Source organism: Nelumbo nucifera, chromosome 1, assembly GCF_055504915.1.
Source record: "Nelumbo nucifera cultivar China Antique chromosome 1, China Antique-T2T, whole genome shotgun sequence".
Taxonomy (NCBI): domain Eukaryota; kingdom Viridiplantae; phylum Streptophyta; class Magnoliopsida; order Proteales; family Nelumbonaceae; genus Nelumbo; species Nelumbo nucifera.
The window spans coordinates 152,488,995-152,512,442 of NC_142649.1; the positions used below are offsets into that span (position 1 = coordinate 152,488,995).

Below are 23,448 nucleotides of genomic sequence, written 5' to 3' on the forward strand. Positions count from 1 at the left end.
TATACGTGAGCGCGTCACCCGCTTGAATGCAGCCCAACATTGGTCGATACGTCCAATTCATTTAATTTCTGAGACTTGGGGAGTTTGTGTTAATTGGTCACTATTCTCTAAGGCATCCGTAATTGACAGCCTTTGGATGCTTCAACTTCTTGAATTTTTAATCATGTACGACCTGAAAATGCAGTTCAAAATTTAGAACCTGACTATACGGTTAAGATTGATTTTCCCTTATAAATAGCGGCAACATTCGTAAGTTTGCATGGAAGTTGGAACAGAAAGGAGGCTATAAAACAATGTCTGCTGAAATTAGGCCAACGACGAACTTGAACTTCTACCTTCTAGTACAATGGCAATCCCTATTGGATTGGGCAATTGGCAGATAAGTCATCATCTTAAATATACCACATTGGGATTTAAAGAAATCTCTTTAAGAATGTGCGAAGTATGAATGTCTTCAAGCATTCCGTCAATTGCTCAAGTTAATAGAATATTCTCTTCTAAAAAAAAGGGAGAAATCATAAACAAAACTAGTTTTTTCCCCACTTCTTGGGAAACTACTACCATCAGGTGCCCTACAAGTAAATGAAGATTCAACAGAAGCAAACAGGTAATAGATTAGCAATGTAGTAACATACACACTGTTGAACAAGTTGCCAGAAAAAGGTTGTCAAGGCAGAGCCACTGAATGGTCAAAAGGGCATCTATTGATCTGTTTTTACTTTTAGCTTTTTATCTTTCACAAGGATCATGATCGACAAATTGTTCCTTGGTCTAAAAATTGAATCCAACCATGTCGCATATATTCTCTGGTGAACCACACACCTAATACTGACTTCTCCAAGTGTAAAAGAATTCCCTCCTGCTTCAGTAACACCCGTTGCCACTTGTCCTTCAAACTAAAAATGTTGCACAGCCAAATCAAAGAATGCATTAACGGAGTGGAATGCCACCACCAGAATATTCAACTTCCTGAAATACAAGAAAAACAAGGGTGTTTGTTAGGAAGGAGAGACTTGACAAACAATATGAGCCAAACATACAATACAAACCAAAGCAAATATCTTCCTCAAGAGAACCAGACTGCTAGTCGCATGGGTTGGCATGCGACTTTACATTTCACAGTGCTATTGATTTGACTTTATACATTTTACGTGGTCATACTTTACCATCCTGATTGTAGAAATAGAACCCAAAAGAAATTGCTTGTAATATCTCCAATCATTTCATGTATAAACATATAAATATTTATGTTTCAATGATCCGATCTAAATCACCTACATTTGCTCATTATTTCTTTCGAGCTAACAGGAGTTTTAAATGTCATTTTGCTGAAAAATACTCTTCTTTCAAATAAATAAAGTGAATCTAATTTATCTAAAACTAATAGACTTTTATCAGTAACTTTTTTTTATCAATAACAGAGATTGTTTTTTTTAAGGATAAAAGAAAGAATTTTATTAAAAAGATAATAGTTACAGAACATTGGTTGCCAAGGAGACAACCCAAATTGAATAACAACTAGACAAGCTGAAAAGATTCTTCATTACATGGCTGTAAACCTAGAATACCCCAAAAGTTCTCTATCAGATACCAATTTGATACTCTGCTATCAAGTTTCCTGCAAAAAAGACCCAGCACCCAATCTGATACCAATTTTCCCCACAGCAGAAACTATTAACTCAATGCTCTTTGATTTGTTTTCAAATACTCTTCTATTCCTTTGGACCCACAATGACTAGCAAACTGCAAAGGGTTACAGCTCCACATAATTTTGGCTTTCTTGCTGCCATTAATTTTCAGCCATCTAGAGAAAATCTCAGCAGGAGATGATGGCTGGAAAACTGACTTTCCGAAAAGGAAGGAGTAGAAATTCCAGATGAAATTTGCCACTTTGCAGGAAAGGAACAAATGGAGCACTGCCTTCTCATCCATTTTACACAAACAGCAGTAACTTAGAAGGAAAAACCCTCCTCTTCAAGTGGTCTGTGGTTAGGATACTGTCAAGAGCAACCAGCCAAGCAAATGGCTCCACTCTTGGCGGCACTGGATTCCCCCACACTCCTTTCATGCTATCAGATACCTGATTATCTCTGATCAAACCCAAGTAAAAGGACTTCACTGAGAACCTACCATCCTTACAATCTTTCCACCAAAGACCATCCTCCAAAGTAGGAGAGAAATAGGACTGTTCTAATTTGTTCAACAGCTGAATGCACTCATCCACTTCATGCTCATGCAGGGATCTTCTGAAACTTGGACTACAATCTAGTTGCTCCCTCTCAATTCGTAGCACTGATCAATAGTGATCTGATGTTCAGACAGTCTATATAACCTTGGAGGCTTGGACAGATATCACAAATCCCCCTTCCTTAGGTCTGCACACTTTTTCCCAGCTAACCAGATGGAACTTCTTGGACCCCCCACTCCTTCCCACAAGAAATCCCTTTGGATCTTCTTTAACTTGCTTGCTACTTCCTTCGGAACCTTCAATAGAGATAAGTGATAGGTTGGAAGGCTTGATAGCACACTCCTAATAAGGGTAATGCTACCCCTAAAGGACAAGTACTTTGCCTTCCACCTATCTAGTCTCTTCTCTATCCGCTCTAAGAGAGGACTCCAAATGTTTACAACAGTTGTCTTTGCACCAACCGGGATCCCCAGATATAGAAAAGGAGGTTCCCCAATCTGACAATTCAACACAGCTGCGAACTGCTCCATGTTGCTTCTGCTAATATCCCCAACTCCAATAAGGTGACTTTTTCAAGATTTACTTACAACCTTTCACCATTTCAAAATTTGCTAAAATAGCTCTCAAACTCAGCACCTGGTCAGCAGATGCACCTAGAAAGATGAGGGTGTCAACTGCATATTTGAGATGAGAGATAATAAGACTTTTTTGCACCTGTTTTTGAACCCTTCAATCCAACCCAGCTGTGAGCTTTTCTTCATAAGAAGGTTCAGAACCTCCATAACTAATACAAACAGCAGGGGGGAGGTTGGATCCCTTTGCCTCAGCCCTCTTGAGGCTTGGAAAAATTCCGATGAAAGTCATGAAACCCCATTGATGATAATGGAGGAGACTGAAGAAATACAGCCATAAATCCATCTTCTCCACTTCTCCCCGAACCCCATCAACCTCTGAATCTCCTCCAAGAAACCCCACTCCACATGGTCATAAACTTTTTCTATGTCTAGCTTACAGACCAAACCGGGCCTCCCACTCCTTATTCTTGAATCTATGCAGCATTCACTGGCCACCAACACCCAATCTAAAATCTGTCTACCTTCCACAAAAGCCATCTGTGTTTCCCCCCACCTCATGAACCACTTTTTTCAGTCTACTAGCCAATAGCTTATATGGGCTGCTTATTAAGCTGATTAGCCTGAAATCTTTCAAGTTCACTGCCCCATCCTTCATATTGATTAGAAAAAGAAAAGTTGCATTGGCCCTTCTTTCTAGTGCTCCAGATTCCCAAAACTCCTGCAGCCAATTCATGAAATCTTCCTCCAAGAAATGCCAGCAGCTTTTAATGAAATTAAAGTTAAAGCCATCGGGTCCCGGAGCCTTATCCCCATTTATTTTCTTCAAAGCTTCCTTTCTAGCCACCTTGCTGAAACCTCACTCAGATGACTGGGTTCTAATTCCCCCAACACCCAGCTCCATTGTCTGCCTGAATATAGCCTCTTGTAAAAGTCTTACCACTCTCTTGAATCTCTCCCCATGTCTCCACCCGCTCCTTTTCCACTAGGGTCCTTGTTATCGAATTTATCCTTCTTCTGCCGCTTGCAAATGCATGGAAAAAAGCTGAATTTTTGTCTCCCTCTTTTAGCCAATTAACCCTAGATTTTTGTCTCCATCTAACTTCTTCCCTTAGGATTAGACTCTCTTAACTCTTTTCTCCAGACTGGCCATTTCCACCTGAACTTCTCTCCTGCTATTTCCATCTTCTATTAACTTGTTCAGCTTTGACAATTTCTCCAGAATTTCCTTTTTTCTGTTCTCCTCTTCCCCAAACACTTGCTTCCTTCTCCCCTTGAGCTCCTCGTTGATGAACTGTAATTTTTCCAAAACTGTCTGCCCAGTGGAACCTGCCCTCTATGCACCTCTCTACTTCTCCTCTACCCATTCCATGAAGTTTGGTTGGTGCAGCCAGGTATTTTCAAATTTGAATGGAATACTGGAGATATCTTCTACCTCCACTAGCAACCTAGCCATGTCGAGCTTGTCCCAACTCTGTTCTTGTCATTGAATTTTAGGAATTTGCTGCAGTGATTTCCAATTTCCTCAAAGGTGAAAATACTCCACCATATAGAGGTATACCCACCACATCCAGCCACACTGCTCTCTTTCTCCTGAGCTCTGATATCACTCCTGACACTGGGTACCACCAACCAAATTGCAGATCGAAATCCTTCTCAATTTTTGACTCTGCATTTAAAACCTTCTCAGCTGCCTCCCTGCTGTGAAACATGAACAGAAAGAGCCCCCTGTTCAATTTTCTCACGCCCACCCTCTCCTTACCCCACTCTAACAAGGCCCAAACTTCAACCTTTTCCACCTCCAGATCAAGAGCCACGAACCTACCAACCAAACTTGCTGTCAGCACCTACATCCTTTCTTCCATCTTCCCTACTTTCTTCACATTGACAAAGATCGACGACAATAACATAGGTATCTACTGAATCGATCCAAACTCTCCCAATGCTTCTCCTGATCCAATGAGTATCAAATCCAAGACATTTTTTTCTTTTGTTCTGCCACACTATCTCCTATGTTCCTTACTTTTCCTAATAAATAGCAACTTGAGTCACTAAATGCTTCTATTAAATTGCTCAACAGAGAAAATGTTATCCTTAAATTAAATTGAAAGTAAAACCAGGTTAAATAAGAATACATTTTTCTCAAATCTAAATTAAATAATATAAAAGGATTGGGTTCAAATCAGCGGCTCTCTTTGTTCTCCATGATCCTCTAAAACTTTTCTTTTTTATTTGCATTTTTGAAGAAATAAAAGTAACCAAAAGACATTAAGAACTCAATTGCCATTGATTGCAAATGACTTCAGCAATTCAATTGTCATCAATTGAAATATCTATTAATTATGCAAATTCTACGGTGAACCAACTGCACCATGCAGCAAAAGACATGAACCAGTGATAAAATGACGCATCAAAGCTAACATCTTTAACATTGTTAAAGTCTTGATGGTAAATGCACCTTGTGAAACATGAAAGTACACTTTGTAAAATGATAACCAATGAAAAGTAAGTAGACCATATGACAATGTTTAACATGATTGGTTGAAATCTTGATTTAGCATGCAAATTACAACAGATGTTAATGAATGCACTGCAGTTGGACTCATTAATCATCTATTAATTCAATTTAGTATTAAATCAATGCTCTATTTATTATATTAGAAAATTCATTTAATATAAAAAACTAAATACTAAAATTAATATAAGATTATGTATCTAATAATATTAAAATAAATAAATCAATTAATTTGGCTAGCTGCCTAGCTCATTCCTAACCAAATATTCCATATATTAGATTATAAAATAAATTTATACAATTAAGAAAAAAAGATTATGGATACGTCTAAAGAAAAGAATAAACTATTGAAGTAGTCCATTTTTTTAATTCTATTATTTTTTATTGTTTTCTAATTCTACTATTACATACACTAAAACAATTAATTCAAACAAATAATTAGCATAGCATTAATCTATATCACATAGAAAAGGATTGGGTCCACATCAGCAGTTCAACCATCTTGGCCCATGGTGGGTTACCAGTTCAAATGTCTAGGCTCGTGACATCATAAATTGTATAATAAAAATATAAAATAGGTAAAAATGCAAAAATACAAAAATTTACAGAAAAAATTGGCCATGTCTCTACTATAATGTATTCATCATATTTTTAAACAAAAAAGTGTGGTATATGAGAATTATTGTTACTAATGATGGAAATGGCTAAAACACAAGAAAAAAAGGATTTAATATCTAACTTCTGACCCATTAATTGGGAAAAATGGTTCAACTGGATGGATCACAAGGGGTGGGGCTTTTTGGAACTTAGGTGTCATGTTCCCATTTAGAGTCTATTAGGCTTGTCAATGATACCCAAAAATCCAAGGCCCGATCCGACATCAGTTCCAATTATCTCGGATTCAGATGATGTGTTTATGTAATCGGATTGGATATGGATTTGCAATCTGCATCCAATTAATAATCAGATCAGATTCGTATTTGACTCCGTCCAATCCGATTAAAATCCGAATCTGTTTACATTATAATATTTATTGATTTTAATATAATTATATTATAATATAACATAATATAATATTATATATAATTATATTATATTATATTATATTGTGTTATATTATATTATATATAATTATATATAATATAATTATATTATATTCCTTTCTAGGCAAACAAACTAATAGAATAGAAAACCTATTAAGTTCTTTAGAGGTTTCTAGAACCATGATAAAAGGGAAAAACCTAAGGTAGTAATGTCAAGTTTCCCAACTGATATGAAGATACACAAGACTCCTTTAGATTTATCAAAGGTAAGCTACAAGGAGCTACCTACAAAGTTAATCTCCTCTTCAAAATGGGAAAAAGGAGAGACATCTAGACCTTCTAAAGCTGAGAAGAGCACATACTCCTGCTTAACAACCAGATTAATTTCTCCCTTTAAAATGGGAAAAGGGAGAAAATGCCAACTTTCTCAAAATAGAGAAGGCAGAAAAGGCCTCAGACTCTCACTCGGTAAATTTACTAAGTGAGGAAGAGGGCTGTGAAGAAGAAAATGCAGAATCGATTAAAGACTTAGAAGAATCTTTGGCAGGGATAAATACGATCTCTTATCAAAGCAAAATGCCTTATTACCCTAGGCATACATCAGTTGATTTATTACTTGAAGAACCAGTTAAGCCCCAAGTTGGCTATAATTGGAATACCTTTTACGAATGGAATTTAGATGGAAAATCTGAATATCAAATTCATGAGATGATACATCACATGACGATGTATGCCAACGCCAGTAAATTAGTTGGGAATGATAAAAAGGTTATTGCCACAGTAATTACTGAATCCTTTACAGGACAATTAAAGGGCTGGTAGCATAACTACTTGACCGAAATAGAAAGAGAATTCATCATATAATATAATATTATATTATATATATTATACAATACAATACAAAAGTTTTATAACATAACATTACATTACATTATCGAATTTAGATGGAAAATGACAATCAGGCTTCTTTTTATGTTTTCTATTACTTGTCTATCTATAAGGGGAAAGGTTTCTGATTCGTTTCCTATAGCTACAGTTCTTTCTACAGTTCTTACATTAAGATCTGTTTTTAAGCTAAGCATGCCTCTCTTATAGATTTCCGAAGGTGCAACCTTGGGTATGGTCCAATTTTGTAAGGATTTTTCTATATTACTATAGTTTATTTCTTCTGTATTTTTTATCGACATCGACTTTGTTAGGGACGAACTAGTACCACTCTCATCAAGGTTTTCTTTTATACTAGAGGCTGTCCTAAATAGTTTCTTCATCTTATCCTTTCACTTCACCAATTAATGGTCAATCAACTGCAGCGGCCTTCAATTCTTCACAGCCTAAACACGACTTCGACCTTGGTGCAAGGGTTCTAGCCTTGGTGAAACTGGCAGGTGTCTAGGCTGTCCAACTTGGGTTCTAGCCAAGTGATATCTCCTAATAAGGTAGGTACCAGTGAATACTATACTATACTATTACTACTATACATTATATATATAATAAATTCGGTATGTTATATTTATATTAATTTATTATATACAAACGTTGAAAAGTAACTAGCTTTTTAATTTTTTCGTATTTAAAAAATTAAAGCAGAGCTGGATTAAATTCGAATCCGAGGTCTTCCAATAATCGGAATGGATTTGAATGTTGCCGAATCCGATCCGAATCTGATCCATTACAGCCCTAGAGTCTATGTAAGCGCCACATAGGTGTTTTGACTTCATAGTACCAAAATCATGTTTAGTTGGGCAGATTTAACTTCAAATGCTTGTACCACCCTTACATCAGGTTATGTGCATGGGAGTGCTGGGGAAACGTTTTGGCATTTCCCCTGCATTTCCCCCAATAGGGGGGCATTTCAATTTCAGCTGTCATATATGGCATCTAGTGGCACTTTATGTTTTAAACTACAATAAACAATTGTACATTGTAATATGTTCCAAAAGGTCCAAAACATCTTACTTTCCCAAGTTCCAATGCTATAATTTGGGACAAAGGTTGAGACTTAAAACATCATGTAGGTTGTTGTCTAAGTCAATGTGTTTTTGTAAGCAAACAATTCATGGACTAAATGGACCTAGAAGTTTGACTGGGTGATGGATCATCCAGTCATACATGTTAGGTTAAAAATGGTTGAAAACATTGATACTTGGTAAGATTTTAGTTATAAAGTCAATTGAGTAAAAGTAGATCAGTTTATATTTGGATTTAACTCATATAGGTACTTTTAGGGGATAAAAAGGGTTGGGTTTGGTTTGGCCATATGAAAATGGACTAGATGCTTTTAGGAGATAAAAACGGTGATGGATCGTCCAGTCATACATGTTAGGTTAACAATGGGTTGAAAACATTGATTTTTTTTTTTTTATAGATAGGGTTGGAAACATTGATACTTGGTAAGATTTTAGTTACAAAGTCAATTGAGTAAAAGTAGATTAGTTTATATTTGGATATAATTCATATAGATATTTTTATGGGATAAAAAAGGGTTATATTAGATTTGGCTATATTAAAATGGACGAGATATGGTCATATGGATCTTGCTTATAGATCCACTCAAATCTGAATCTAGATCTATTAAAGTGGCAAACCCTAGAGGCTAGAACTTTTCAGATCTGGACTCATATTTTGTTGGATGTTACAACTCTTTTAGGTGTCTATGACTCCTCTAAATTTTGTTTTTTTTTTATTATTTTTTAAATAAAAAACAACAAATATGAGGCTACTTAAACTCGCTCACAACATTAATTTAAAATCAATTTCCATACACAATAGTCAATTCCATTCAGCAAAGTAGTAGACGTTTAAAATAATGAATTATCATATACCAAGAATACAGACAAATACACAAAATAACAGACCAATAGGATATTTAATCTAGACAAATGAGTAGTCCAACACACTGAATCCAAACAAATAAGTAAGAGCACATTAAATCAAATCAACAAAATATTGCTGCAAGAATCCAAACAAATAATGAACAGACTTAAATGCTATATAGTTTTATAATTAATAGAGCACAAACAAAATACAACATATGATAATGTCCCGCCTTGAATTTTTCCTTGCCTAAAAGGGCATCAAACATGTATGGTATAATAAATTAATAATGTGATAATAATGACACCTTTCCAAAAAGACCTAGTTGCCTACACATTGCTTAGGTGCCACCTTGACAACTATGCTGCTTTTTGTTTCCCTTTATTCTTTCTCTCTTTTTTTTACCTTTTCCTTTTTTTGGAGGGTGGAGGCTTCAATAATCTCATAAGTATAATCTTTTTCCTGCCATTCTTAAATGAAGGTTTGTGCATGGATTGAGAAATGGATGCAATGGAATATAAGCATATTCGCACATTTGTTTCCAGAAACAAGAAACTTTTTATTAAGAAAAGGGGGAAGTGAAAAGACACCTGAGCAGGGGGTAACGATGATACCCAGTCTGATGCATGTGTTGGAAGAAGACCCAATGTATTAAGCTGTCAAAAGAAAATAAACATTGAAATGAACAAACAGGAATACCGGATCACTTCAAATTGGGAAGGTGCCCTTGCATTAAAAAATAGCAAAGTGTCCTCACCTTCCAGACACCCAATGCCAGACCTGCCAAGTTCAGGGCAATGAAAAGTAGCTTGGGTCCAAGAGTATCCACTTTTGAATCCTTGTAAGGCTCAAAAACTGAAAACATGGCATTGAAACGATTAAATCAGCTTTTTTATAGTTAATAATTAATGATTAAATCAGAATCAGATATCACTTATTCTGAGAAGAGCATCTAAAATAGAAAGGAAATACAGATGCCAGCACTGTGTCGATGTCTTAGGATAAGTAACAGAAGAGAGCATAACAACCTTTGTTTATTCTCTCCTTATGTAAGGCAATGCAATTCCATTTGCATCGCCCTCTGAAGTTGAAAAGCACATATTGGGTAAAGGAGCAACGGCATGTAGCCAGCATGTGAAAAAGTGTGGCAATGACATTATTTTCTGCACTGTTATCAATGCTATGAGGTGGCGGTTGGTTGTTTTGGCCTCTGTAGTAATGTAGTTGATGCAATGACTAATCAGTGTCTAGGTGCTGAGTAGTCAACCAAAAAAAAAGAAACCTTCTAAATTAAAGATATTAATGCTACCTCATGAAGAAGTGAAGAAGTTAATATGGACTGCAAGTTTACAATAAAAGAATGATATTGAACATTAAATTTACAGTATTTTGCAAATATAAAGCTAGGCCTGATAAACTAGGATAGGGAGTTATAGCCATTGTTTATCAAGGAAATATTGCAATACTATTTGATGTACCCCTAGTTTGTAGCAACTCTATATCAGTTGACTAGTGATAGTTCAACAACACCAATTTTCTGAAATTTGGTTTTCTTGTGCCAAAGCAATGCCATATTCACATATGATGAGCCTTGTTTTTTTTTATAAGTAATAAAGTTTTTATTAAAATATCAATAGTAGCAAGGTATATGTAGAGAAAACTGATGTGGGCCCCACGGCTGTGAGGATATTAGTCATGTCAGTGTTAGTCGGTAGTCAGCTTGTTATTTCAGTTTGTTATTTATTTCAGTCTTTTATTTGTTTTTTCTTGCCATGTAAGTATTAAGGGCAGTCCTGTCCTTTCCCCTATGTACTGAACATAACCTATAAATATTAAGAGAGTGGTGGCGGCAAATTGATTGAATCTGTTCCTCCTTTCAAACCTTTGTGTACTTCTGGTTCTTCTCCTCTTTTTCCTCCTCCTACTTTTCTTCTATCTTTCCTAAATCTGAAATCTGTTAGGATTCAAGGCTGATTGTAGTCTTGATCAACTACTTGGTATCAAAGCCAAGATTAGGGCTTCTCATGTGAGTTTGATCCAGCTGACCACATGAGAATTGCCTAGGGCTGGAAGAATAGAGAAAAAGCTCTCTTCGGCTGATTCTTGGAGGTTATCTACAGCAGCAGTCCAAAGATTGGATCGAATCTTTGATAACCAGGAAGAATCAGAGGAAGAGAAAACGATCAAGATCAGTCCTTGATCAGTACTAAGGCGGCGATCAGAATTTCAGAGGATTTCTGTTCAAGATCAGTTTTTCCCTCTCAAGACTAGAGGATCAGTTTTATTTCAGGCAACGTTGGAAGGTGGCGATCAGAATTCTCTGGGTAAGTCTTATTTTTGTTTCTCTTGAGATTGCTATCAGTCAAGATAGGTTGGACCTATCTAGGAGGAGCGGCCGAACTCTCCTATTTTCTTGGAAACTGTTCGTTTTAGGGTTTTCTCTCAGAGGTGATCTGTTTTTAGGGTTTGACATTAACCCTACGGAAAGACCTAACTGTTGGGCTGAATTCTCCTATTTTCTTGGAAAGTGCTCGTTTTAGGGTTTGCTCTCAAAACCCTAATTCTGTTTCAGCAGTACAGATTGCTCTCTAAGTTGTTTTCAGACCTGTTTCTTGGCTTCGAGTTTTTTTTGGGGGGGGTGAGAACTTGTACGGACTACATATACTATGATTGCCAATTGGTTTCAGATCAGACCTGCACTGGTTTCATACTGATTTCTGATTGTGATCGACTGTTCAAGTGCTGTTCTCTATTGTAATAACCCTAATAGTTCTTAACTACTGATTCTTGACCACGAATGAAGTTTAAAAATCAGGGAGAAGGTGTTTTTGGGAACAGTGGTCATGGTAGTACATCTGAGACTGGGTTTCAGATTACAACTGTGAGATTTGACGGGTCCAATTACTTGGAATGGGCCCAATCAGCCATGATGGCTATTGGGGGAAGGGGAAAACTTAGCCACCTCTTGGGAGATGTGAAAGAACCTTCCAAGGAGGATCCAATGTATACCAAGTGGGTTCAAGAGAACTACTTGGTTATGACATGGCTGTGCAACTCTATGCAGCCACATATCAGCTGAAATTACTTGTGGGCAAAGACAGCCAAGGAGATATGGGATATCATGAAAGAGACCTATTCCCAACCCCTTAACGTTGCCAGAGCCTATGAACTGAAGTGTGAAGTGAATAGTCTTAAACAATGAGAGAAACCAGTCTCTGTCTACTTCTCTACCTTGAAATCCCTGTGGCATGAAATTGACCATCTAGAAACTCGAGTGGGAAAGTCCCAAAGATGCACAGACTTATAGAAAGCAAGTCGAGACCAATAGGGTGTTTGAATTTCTAGCTGGCCTGAATTCAGATTATGACATTGTGAGGCAACAGATACTGACCAGAGATAGTGTGACCCTCTCTCAAGCATACTCCCTGGTGCATAGTGAAGAGACCAGGAGGAAAGTTATGATGCAACATCAGTCCTTTTCACTAGCCCTGGCAGTTGTTAAACCTAAGTCAGAAGGTGATACAGAAAGGGACAGAAAGAAGGAAGATAAACGGGATCTGGTATGTGAACATTGCAAGAAACCCAAGCATACGAAAGATACTTGTTGGAAGCTGCACCCTCATTTAGTCCCAACAAAACTAAGAAATAAGAAGGGTAATGCTCATGTGGCTGTGAATACTGATTCTACATCCTCGTCAGGCACAAAAGGCACACCCCTAGAGACCTTAGCCGCTGTTTGGGCTGCCCTTATACAGTTAGAAAAGGAAGTTGGGAGTTCAGCTCAGTCATCTCAGTCACCATCAGCCCCTGCCACATCTGCATTTGCTCATTTAGATACTCGAGCCTCAGCCTACCATGCTTCAGCTCCAGGTAATACTGAACACTGTTGGGTAATAGACTCAAGTGCATCCGACTATATGACTAGCTTGCCATCGTTGTTCACTACATATCACTTATCCTCTGGTAGAGATAAAGTATCCATTGCTGATGGCTCTCTTGTTCCCATTTCTGGCAAGGGTGACATCAAGTTACCTGATACTATCTCTTTATCCTCAATCTTGCATGTTCCTAAACTTGATACTAATTTGCTTTCAGTCAGTAGTATTACCAAACATATGAACTGTTCAGTAACTTTTTTCCCTGACCGATGTGTTTTTCAGGACTTGGAGACGAGGAAGGTGATTGGGACTGGCCGTGAGACGAATGGGATCTATCTGCTCGGAGAAAGTTCTCGTTGGAAAGAGCCAGTGGATAAGAAGTCCTTTGTTTCTCAGTTTGTGAGTCCGGTTATGCTCTGGCATAATCGATTAGGTCATTTATCTTTCCGGTCTTTGAAGAGTTTGTTTCCTACTTTATTTGAGTCTGTTGAGATGTCAAAATTGAGATGTGAGAGTTGTGAGCTTGTCGAACATTGTAGAACATCTTATTCTTTGAGTAATAAAAGAAGTAATAATTCTTTTGATATTGTGCATACTGATGTTTGGGAGCCATATCACATCCCTTCTATGGGTGGGTACAGATATTTTCTGTTGTTTGTTGATGACCATACCCGTTTTCTTGGGTCTATCTTATGCGTTCTCGAGATGAGGTTCCCGCTCTGACCCAAAACTTTCATCAGATGATTCTAACCCAGTTTGGGGTCAAAATCAAAGTCCTCAGATCTGATAATGCAAAGGAATACTTTGCTAAGCCTTTGACCTCTTACCTACTTAATCATGGGGTTATTCACCAGAGCACTTGTCCTCATACACCACTGCAGAATGGGGTTGCCGAGAGGAAGAATAGGCACATCTTGGAGGTGGCCTTGATATGGGGTGATGCTATCCTCACGACAGTATATCTCATTAATCGGGTTCCTTCCCGGGTCCTTGATATGAAACCTCCTTTTACCCTTTTATACCCAGACAAGGAGTTGTTTACTATTCCTCTTAAAACCTTTGGTTGTACTTGTTTCTGGGGTGATGCTATCCTCACGACAGTATATCTCATTAATCGGGTTCCTTCCCAGGTCCTTGATATGAAACCTCCTTTTACCCTTCTATACCCAGACGAGGAGTTGTTTACTGTTCCTCTTAAAACCTTTGGTTGTACTTGGTTAGTTCAGCTTCTCGGGCCCCCTCATTCCAAGTTTGACCCTAAGGCCTCCAAATGCATTTTTCTCGGTTATGCACCAACTCAAAAGGGTTATTGCTGCTATGATCCTATTTCAGGGAGGAAGTTTGTCTCGATGGATGTCACCTTCTTTGAGGAGACACCCTATTATCCTAGGGTTTCTACTCAGGGGGAGCACAGTGAGAGTGGGGATTTGGGTCTTTTTACTTAGGGGGAGCGCAGTGAGAGTGGGGTTAACACATCTGAGGTTGTTCCTTTACCCATTCCATTGAGTGATGAAGGCTGTAATGGTGAGGGTGGTCAGAGGGATCAGGAGTTGAAAGTCTATCACAGGCGATGCAGGCAGGTTGATCCCGGTCATCAGTAGTCCAGGCCAGCTCCAGTTCCTTCTACGGCTCCAGATCCAGGTATTACAGTCCCAGGGCCCACCGAGATACCTTCCACTGTTGCTACTTCCCCTCCTACGGATGACCTTGACCTCCCTATTGCCGTCCGTAAAGGGAAACGACATTGCACCACATCTACAGCTCACTGCATTTCCTAGTTTCTATCCTATGATCGCCTATCTCCCTCTTACAGGTCCTATCTCACTTCCATTGCCAATATCCCTATCCCCAGAACAGTGCAAGAAGCCTTATCAGTTCCAGAGTGGAAAGATGCAATGAAAGTTGAAATGGATGCCCTGTTGAAAAATAACACCTGGCAGCTAGTTGATCTACCCAAAGGAAAGAAACCAGTTGGATGTAGATGGGTATTTACTGTGAAGCATAATGTTGATGGCTCCATTGAAATGTACAAAGCCCGGTTGGTTGCAAAGGGGTTCACTCAGACCGCCTTCTTGGCAGGGTATTGCCAAATTACCTTTTATTGATGAAGACCGCCTTCTTGTTGAGATTGAAAAATATGAACATACTTTGACAGAAGAAGTGCGGAGAAACAGTGTGATGTGTGACACGAACTGCATGCATGTTTAGGGGATTAGTTAAAGTATGGGAGAGGAGAGGAAGTTCAAGCTGGCGGGGAAATGGAAACTGGATTTGTCCATTGAAGCAAAATCTTTCCTCTTTGAGCAGGGAAGGACAAAGGGGAAGGCTCTCTTGAAAATCAGAGAAGGGAGCAGGGCGTTGATTCTCCTACCAGAGGAGGCCTATGTGTGGCTGAAAGGTTTTGTAGATGGAGCTGTAAATTCCTTTCGGGAAGAAGGTTGGAGAAACTCGTTAACCTGTGAGAACAAGAGGTTCGAAACTGTGCTAAAAAGGAATGGAAAAGGGTGGTTCATTATGGTCACCGAACTCTTTGGTAATAACAAAAAGCAAGTGATGTGTATTCCAGAAGGTCTGAAGCGGAGAGGGTGGGCTTCTTTCGCTTCTAATCTTCAGGCTTTTCTCTTGGAGGTCGAAGGTAGAGTAGAAGAAGCCCCTGGCTCAAAAGTTTGTTCTGTGCTCCGCCCAAAGCTTTACCCTGAAGTTTTGGTGTCCAGCTCGTCTGTCCTCCAACAAGTAGCAGTGGAAGAAGGGAGTGGGAGCTGGGAGAAGAGGGTGGTCTTAGTGGCAGAAAGGGTGATAGAAGATTGGACGAAAGTTATAGAAGTTTTAGCAGAGAGGTTGGGTTTAGAGGAAGGTGTACTGTTGCTGCCTTTTGCTGAAAAGAAAGCCTTACTAGATATTGGAGATAAGACCTTGTTCTTCAGTTCTTTCCTTGTAGAAGGAAGTTTGATTAAGGTCCAGAATTGGGCTCCAAATTGCAACGAAGTTGAACCCAGAGCCAACAGTTTTTGGATTAAACTTCTCGGTCTTCCCTTCAACCTGTGGAATGATCTTATTCTGGGGAAAAGTGCTAGAGCGTTGGGTGGAGTTCTGTTGGAGGCTAACTCAAGTAACTTGAAAGCGGTGGAACTTAAGGTTGCTGGGATCAATCCGGAGAACTTGCCGCGGATCTTAGAAGTTCTCTCAGAAGGTGCTTGGTACAAGGTCTGGTTAGCTTCAGAAGTTGAAGCTTTGCTTTGGGGAAGACGACCAGAGGTTGAAGAAACTGACGAGCTCGCAGAGGTGTGTACACGTGGCCTTCAGGGGTTGGCGGGAAAGTCTGTTGAGTGTGGGCGTTCTACAAAGGAAGGGGAACAGTGGCAGGGGTGCCCCAAGTCTCGAAGCCTTCCTATTTTGGCTTCTTTTTCAAATTTTTTTGAGGAGGGGTTGTGTAAAGAGGGTGGCCCGTCCTATGCTGGCGTGGCTAAGTTGGGAAAGAGCCATTTGCGCTCTAAGTCTCTCTCCGAACTGGCTTTATGATTGGTCGAGCCGGTCGGGCTAGCGGGTGAGCTTTCTTTCGGTTTTAAAAGCCCACGTGACAACTTAAGTCATCACGTGGGGTGGGGCAAGCATGGGTAAGTCTCGCCCTCTCGACTGTGGAGGGGCGAAGTTAGCGAACAATGTTGGAGAACGCCGGCCTCTGTGCTGGGTCCGACGGGCAACCGGCGACGAGCAAAATCTCAGCTTTTCTGATCGCCCGAACCCGCGCTATTCGAGAGGCAGACCAGATGAGAAAGAAGAGGCTGATCAAGGTTGATTGAGCTGCGGTTCAGATTCTGATCATGATGAAAGTTCAGATGCTTGTGGGAGTTTAGGCAGTGCGGCAGGTGAAGCTCTATTTAAAGGTCAGAACAGCGATTCATTTAGTCTGGACTGTTTGTTTAGGGGATTCGGTGGGGGAAGAAAAGGTGGAGGGGGAGGAGCGGGTGTTTGATTTTAACCCATTACTGGCTGAGCCCCCCCTCAGTTCTAGTGCTTTGCAAGAGGCCGAAAAGGAGGTTGTTCGGGTCTTCTCAGAGCAGAACAAGGGTACTTCATAGAGAGGTACATGGGTACAGAAAGGGGTCTTTGTGTTGATACAGCGACAGGGATTTCCCTCCCCCATCTCTGGGAGACAGAGTGCTCTATTTTCTCAAAAAAGAAAGTGACTACCTCTCCTTCGCCTTTGCTCTCTCCTCACTTCTCTACCTCAGATAAATCCCTCAACTCTGTCAATTCAGTTTTGGATACTGATGAGCGCTCTGTATCTCTTGTACCGGATTCTCTTCCCAACCAAGAGTCGGAAGCCCTTGGTCTGAAAGCCACAGTGAGTCTACAAGGGGGGGAAGTGGGTGACGAAACTTGCAGAGAGACAATAATTTGGGAAATCTTAGAAAGCCTCTTGGGGGAAGTGGAAAGGAAGGATTTGCAGAGAGGGAGCCTGGAGGGACAGACAGGGCTATGGTTGGAGGTAATGTGAGAAGGAACAAGAAGCTTCATAGGAGCGAGGAGAGTGCTTTTAGGGAAAGAGGAATCTTTTGGGGAAGAGTCGGTTGCAGAGTTTGTGAAAAAGTTGGGGTGCAAGTTGAAGAACCCGAATGATCTAAAAGCCTACATGCGAAATAAAGAGGACAGCAAGATGAAGTTTAAAAGGCTGAGTGAAGTGGAGAGATTAAAAAAAGATATTGAGGGGGACAAGAAGTTCGAAGTGAAAGGGGTTAGAAGAAAAGGGTCCAAATAGTTCTTGGAGGAGTTAGGGTTAAGGCTTATAGTTTTCAATGAGAATCCTAAGTTGGAATGTGAGGGACTTGGGCAGCATTAGGAAGAGAGCAACAATCAAAGAGGTAATTAAGAAGTTTAATCCGGATGTGGTTATGCTTCAGGAGTCCAAAAGAATGGATTTTGATTGCAGCTGGGCAAGGAGTGTGTGGAGTTCTAGAGGCATTAAGTGGGTGACGGCTCCTTCGTGGGGTTCCTCGGGAGGGATTGTGACCCTGTGGAAAGAAGAGATACTCTTAGGTGTGGAGGAGCTAATTGGAGATCACTCTGTCTCCTTGAAGTTCAAACAGGTGGCCGATGGGTATGAATGGGTACTAACAAATGTGTATGGCCCCAATGACTATAGGCAAAGGGAGAAATTATGGGAAGAATTGAGTGACATTAGAGGCCTTTGGGATGGACCCTGGTGTGTGGGAGGGGACTTTAATGTAGTGAGATTTATGGAGGAAACCAACAACCCCAGACAGAGAGTGACAACAGGTACGAGGAAGTTTAACCAATTTGTGGACTCTTTTAATCTCAAAGAACTTCCTTTCCTAAATAATAACTTCACTTGGTCCAACCTTCAATCTCAGCCAATTTGCTCTAAGTTGGACAGATTTTTGTTCTCAACAGATTGGGAGGATCATTGGGGCAACATTACTTCTAGGGCTCTCCCTAGACTTACTTCAGACCACTGACCAATAGTTTTGGTCAAGGAGGAATTAAGAGGAGTAGAGCCTACCCCTTTCAAGTTTGAAAATATGTGGTTGTCTCATCCGGGTTTCACTGAGAAAATCAGAGAGTGGTGGGAGCAAGCTAATCCGGTAGTTGATTGGGAAGGAATGAGGTTCCACAAGAAACTCCAATACCTAAAATCTCAATTAAAGGAGTGGAATAGGTTGGAGTTTGGAAGATTAGAAGAGAGAAAGCAAGTTCTGGTGGAGCAAATTGAGGATTTGGACCTGAAGGAAGAGAGAGGCCCGTTTGGAGAGGAAGAAAGGAAGTTGAGATGGGTTTTAAGGAGGCAGTTGGAGGACATCCTGATCAAGGAGGAAATCGGTTGGAGGCAAAAATCTAGGTGTAAGTGGCTAAAGGAGGGAGACAGAAACACAAGGTTTTTCCATTCAGTGGCAAATGGAAGGAGAAAGAAGAATTACATCTCTTGGAAGTTGATGGAGCAGTTTTGTCTCACCCGGCTGAAATTGCAGAGGCCCTAGTAAACCACTTCAAATCTATTTTTAGAAGGCCTATGAATGAGAGAGTGTGGTTGGAGGGTTTGGATTGGCCGACTCTAAGTGCAGAGAAGAGAGAGTGGCTAGAAAAAAGATTCGATATGGAGGAGGTAAATGAAGCAGTTTTCTCTATGGATAGGACAAAAGCGCCAGGTCCAGATGGGTTCACAATGGCCTTTTACCAGGATTGCTGGGATATTTTGGAGAATGATCTTGCTTCGGTCTTTGAGGAATTCCACAGGAGGGGTGTAATAAACCCGGGATTGAACTCAACTTTCATTGCCTTAGTCCCAAAGAAGAAAGATGCCTCTCAACCAAAAGATTTTAGACCTATTAGTCTAGTGACTAGCTTGTACAAAATCATTGCAAAGGTATTGTCTCTCAGGATAAAGAAGGTGCTCCCCTCCATTATTGCACCCAACCAAAGTGCTTTTGTGGAGGGAAGACAGATCATTGATCAGATCCTCATTGCAAATGAGAGCTTGGAGAGCTTTAGAAAGTCAAAGAAGAAGGGAGTGGTTTGCAAATTGGATTTGGAGAAGGCTTTTGACTTGGTTGATTGGTCTTTCTTGATGGAGGTGTTGAGGAGTTTTGGTTTTGGTGACAGGTGGTGCAAGTGGATCTGGGGCTGTGTTAGGACTTGCCATTATTCTATCCTGGTGAACGGAACTGTGGTTGACTTCTTTCCGGCGTTAAGAGGTCTAAGACAAGGAGATGCTCTTTCCCCTTTTCTTTTCACCCTTATTGTTGATGTGTTTGGGCGATTGATCTATAGAGCAGACTCGAGGAATCTGATAAGAGGGTGGAGGGTAGGAAGGGAGGAGGTTCCCTTAACTCTTCTACAATTTGCAGATGATACTATCATTTTCTGTTAAGGAGGGAACCTCAGTTGGATCCGGAATCTAAAGCTGACAATACAACTTTTTGAGCAGATATCTAACCTAAAGGTAAACTTTGACAAGAGTTGTGTGGCGGGAGTGAATGTGAATGAAAGAGATCTAAGGGAATTTGCAGATGAGATAGGTTGTGCTATTACGGATTGGCCCCTGACTTATTTGGGCCTCCCTTTAGGAGATAATCCTAAGAGTGTTAGCTTTTGGGCTCCGGTAATGGAGAGGTTTGAGAAGAGGCTAGCGGCTTGGAAGAGGAGTTATCTTTCTTTAGGTGGAAGAGTCTCTCTCATTAAATCTACCCTAGCTAACCTTCCTGTTTACTTTCTGTCAGTGTTTAAGATCCCCTCAAAGGTTTCAAATCTTTTGGAAAAATTAATAAGGAACTTTCTCTGGGAGCCTAGAGAGGAGAAGAGAGATCATAGGGTGAGTTGGGAGGTGGTCTCTAGGTGTAAAACACAAGAAGGTCTTGGGATTGGTAATTTCAAGAAAAGGAACATGGCACTTCTGGGGAAGTGGTTGTGGAGGTTCTCTTTGGAAAGGGATAAATTGTGGACTAAGATTGTGGCTAGCATTCATGGGCTGGAACACAATGGCTGGGATTCTGGAATCTTGGCAAGGGCTTCAGCTGCTTCTCCTTGGAAATCCATCCACAATCTGCTTCCAGTTTTCTCCCCTTGGATCAGGTATGGCCTAAACTCTGGTAACCGAATAAATTTCTGGGAACATCTTTGGGTCGGGGATTTTCCTCTGAAAGACAAGTTTCCTTCCCAGTATGCTCTTTCAGACTTGAAAAATGAACCCATTTCTTCCTTCTTAGTCCCTTCAACTTCCACTTCGGGCTTTGGTTGGAACCTTGGCCTGCATAGGGCAATTAGAGATACGGACTTGGATAGCCTGGTAGCTCTGCTAGCCTCCCTTGAGGGTGTCTTCCTAAACCCTGCTAAGGAAGACACCAAATTTTGGACCGTTTTTAGCTCTGGTACCTTTTCTTGTGCTTCTTTCTTTGAAACCTTAACTCAGCCTCCTACCCCCCTAGGGTTGTCCTTTCCAGTTAAGGAAATTTGGAGCAGACCTATTCCTCCTCGGGTGGGGTTTTTTTGTTGGGAAATTTTCCTGGAAATAATCAACACTTTAGACTTACTCCAAAGAAAGAGACCCAACTATTGTCTACTTCCTAATAAATGTGCTCTTTGTAAAGCTGATGGGGAATCTGGCTACCACCTCATGGTCTCTTGTAAGGTTGCTAATTCTGTTTGGGAGTGGGTTTTCTCCCGTTTTGGGCGTTCTTGGTATCCTCCGAAGACTATCCAAGGTTTGTTTTCTCCTTCTTTTTTCAGTTGGCCTAAGAAGCGAGGGAAGACTATGTGGAGGCGTATTAGGGCAGCGGTTTGCTAGTCTTTGTGGGAAGAAAGAAATTCACGCATTTTTTCTGACAAGGAAAAAACTTTGGAAGATTTGTTAGATCGAATCCTCATAAGAGCGGTCCACTAGCTAAAATCTTTGGAGTTGTTCTCAGATTGTCCTATGGATGACTTACTAAGAAACTGGAAAGAGATTGCTTTCACTGCTAGATGCAAGAGGACTCTTTGTCCGTTCTGGTCCCCTCCCCCCTCGGGCTTTATAAAGCTGAATTTTGATGGCAGCAGTGTAAGGAATCCAGGGCCCTCTGGGATTGAAGGAGTCTTCAGGAATGAGGAAGGGATTGTTACTGCTTTATTCTCTGGCCCTATTGGAGAAGGTGACTCTCTTAGGGTTGAGATCCTTGCAGCGCTTGAAGGAATTCGAAGAGAAAAAGATCTAAATATTAGCCGTTTGATTCTGGAAGGTGACTCGAAGGTGGTGGTTAATTGGTTGAAGACAAGGGACAGTGGTTTGTGGAACTTTAACAATGAGAAAAAACAGTTCTTATGGCTGGGAAGGGACATAGAGATTCAGTACAGCTGGGTGAAGAGGAGTGCCGACTCATTTGCGGATGGGTTAGCCAAGCAAGGAGTGAATAGGGAGGCTGTTTTTTGGGCTAGTTTTTAATTTTCTTTGCTTTCCCTGTGCTTTCTGTTTTTGGGGAGCTAAGTTATTTCATCTCCCTTTGTATTCTTTTCCCTCTATTCTCTTAATTTAATGAAATTGATGTTATTGATCAAAAAAAAAGGGGGGGCTCTCAGACATATGGTATAGACAATTTGGAGACCTTTGCCCCAGTAGCCAAGATGACCACCATCCGAGTTCTATTAGCCCTTGCAGCAAGTTATTCTTGGCCCTTGTTCTAGATGGATGTTAAAAATACTTTTCTGAATGGAGACTTACAGGAAGAGGTCTACATGCAGTTGCCTCCTGGATTCTATGATACAGAGACAGGTAAGAAGGTTTGCCGACTGAATAAGGCATTGTATGGATTAAAACAGTCCCCTAGAGCTTGGTTTGATAGATTCAGACTAGCCCTTGGAAAATTTGGTTATGTACAGGCCCAGTCAAATCATACACTGTTCATTAAAAGGGTGGACTCTTCTTTGACCCTACTTGCTGTATATGTGGATGATATTGTAGTGACAGGGAATAATAGTAGTGAGATTGAGTCCCTCAAACAGCTCCTTCATCAAGAGTTTGAGGTGAAAGATCTTGGTGCATTGCGGTACTTTTTGGGTATTGAGGTTGCTAGATCTAAACAGGGAATCTTTATCTCTCAAAGAAAATATGTTTGTTTCGACTGCTACTACAGTAGTCCGAAGAGGAAGAGGAGAAGAAGAAGAAGAAGAAGAAGAAGAAGAAGAAGAAGAAGAGAAGAATAAGGGTCTGTTGAAAATCTGATGGTTAACCCATCCAGTCGACCCCCTTAACCTATATTAGATTCTAATAATGTTTACAAAGACAGAAATGCCCTTACTTAAGTGTGGGGCAGAGTAACTCTAATAACACTGCCACATAAGCAAGTTACTTAATAAACAGAAGAAGACTAAACTACCCCTATTCAGCACATCTTAACACTCCCCCTCAAGCTGGAGAATATATGTCATATAATCCCAGCTTGTTACATAGAGAGTTCACTTTCCCTGAGCTTAGAGCTTTTGTAAACAAATCTGCCCACTGGTCATTGGAGCCCACATGTTCTGTATTTATCTCTCCAGCAAGAACCTTCTCTCTCACAAAGTGGCAATCAACCTCTATATGCTTTGTTCTCTCATGAAAGACAGGATTGGATGAGATATGGAGTGCAACTTGGTTGTCACAGTACAATCTCATAGGTTTATCCATGTGAAACCCAATTTCTTGTAGGAGATTCCTCAGCCACACTAATTCACAGGTAGTGTGAGCCATGGCCCTATATTCGGCTTCAGCACTGCTTCTGGCCACAACCGTCTGCTTTTTACTCTTCCATGTCACAAGATTTCCTCCCAGAAATGTGCAATAGCCTGTAGTAGATCTTTTGTCACTCACTGATCCAGCCCAGTCTGCATCTGTATACCCAACTACTTCAAGTTTTCCTCTTGGTTTATACAATAACCCACGGCCTGAAGCTCCTTTCAGATACCTCACAAT

The 23,448-nt window shown here is 40.3% G+C and overlaps 1 protein-coding gene across 1 annotated transcript in view; it reads right to left on the minus strand.

Annotated features, from left to right (window-relative positions):
* Positions 1-583: 583 nt before the first annotated feature.
* The window catches only part of LOC104589159 (uncharacterized), a 34,265-nt gene continuing 11,400 nt past the window's right edge, over positions 584-23,448 (minus strand). The window contains exons 4-6 of the mRNA XM_088894750.1: positions 9,890-9,987; positions 9,723-9,788; positions 584-969 (exon numbers count right to left, since the gene is read on the minus strand). Of these exons, the coding sequence (XP_088750876.1) occupies positions 931-969; positions 9,723-9,788; positions 9,890-9,987 (203 nt within the window). The 3' untranslated portion in view covers positions 584-930. The remainder of the gene's footprint in view (positions 970-9,722; positions 9,789-9,889; positions 9,988-23,448) is intronic.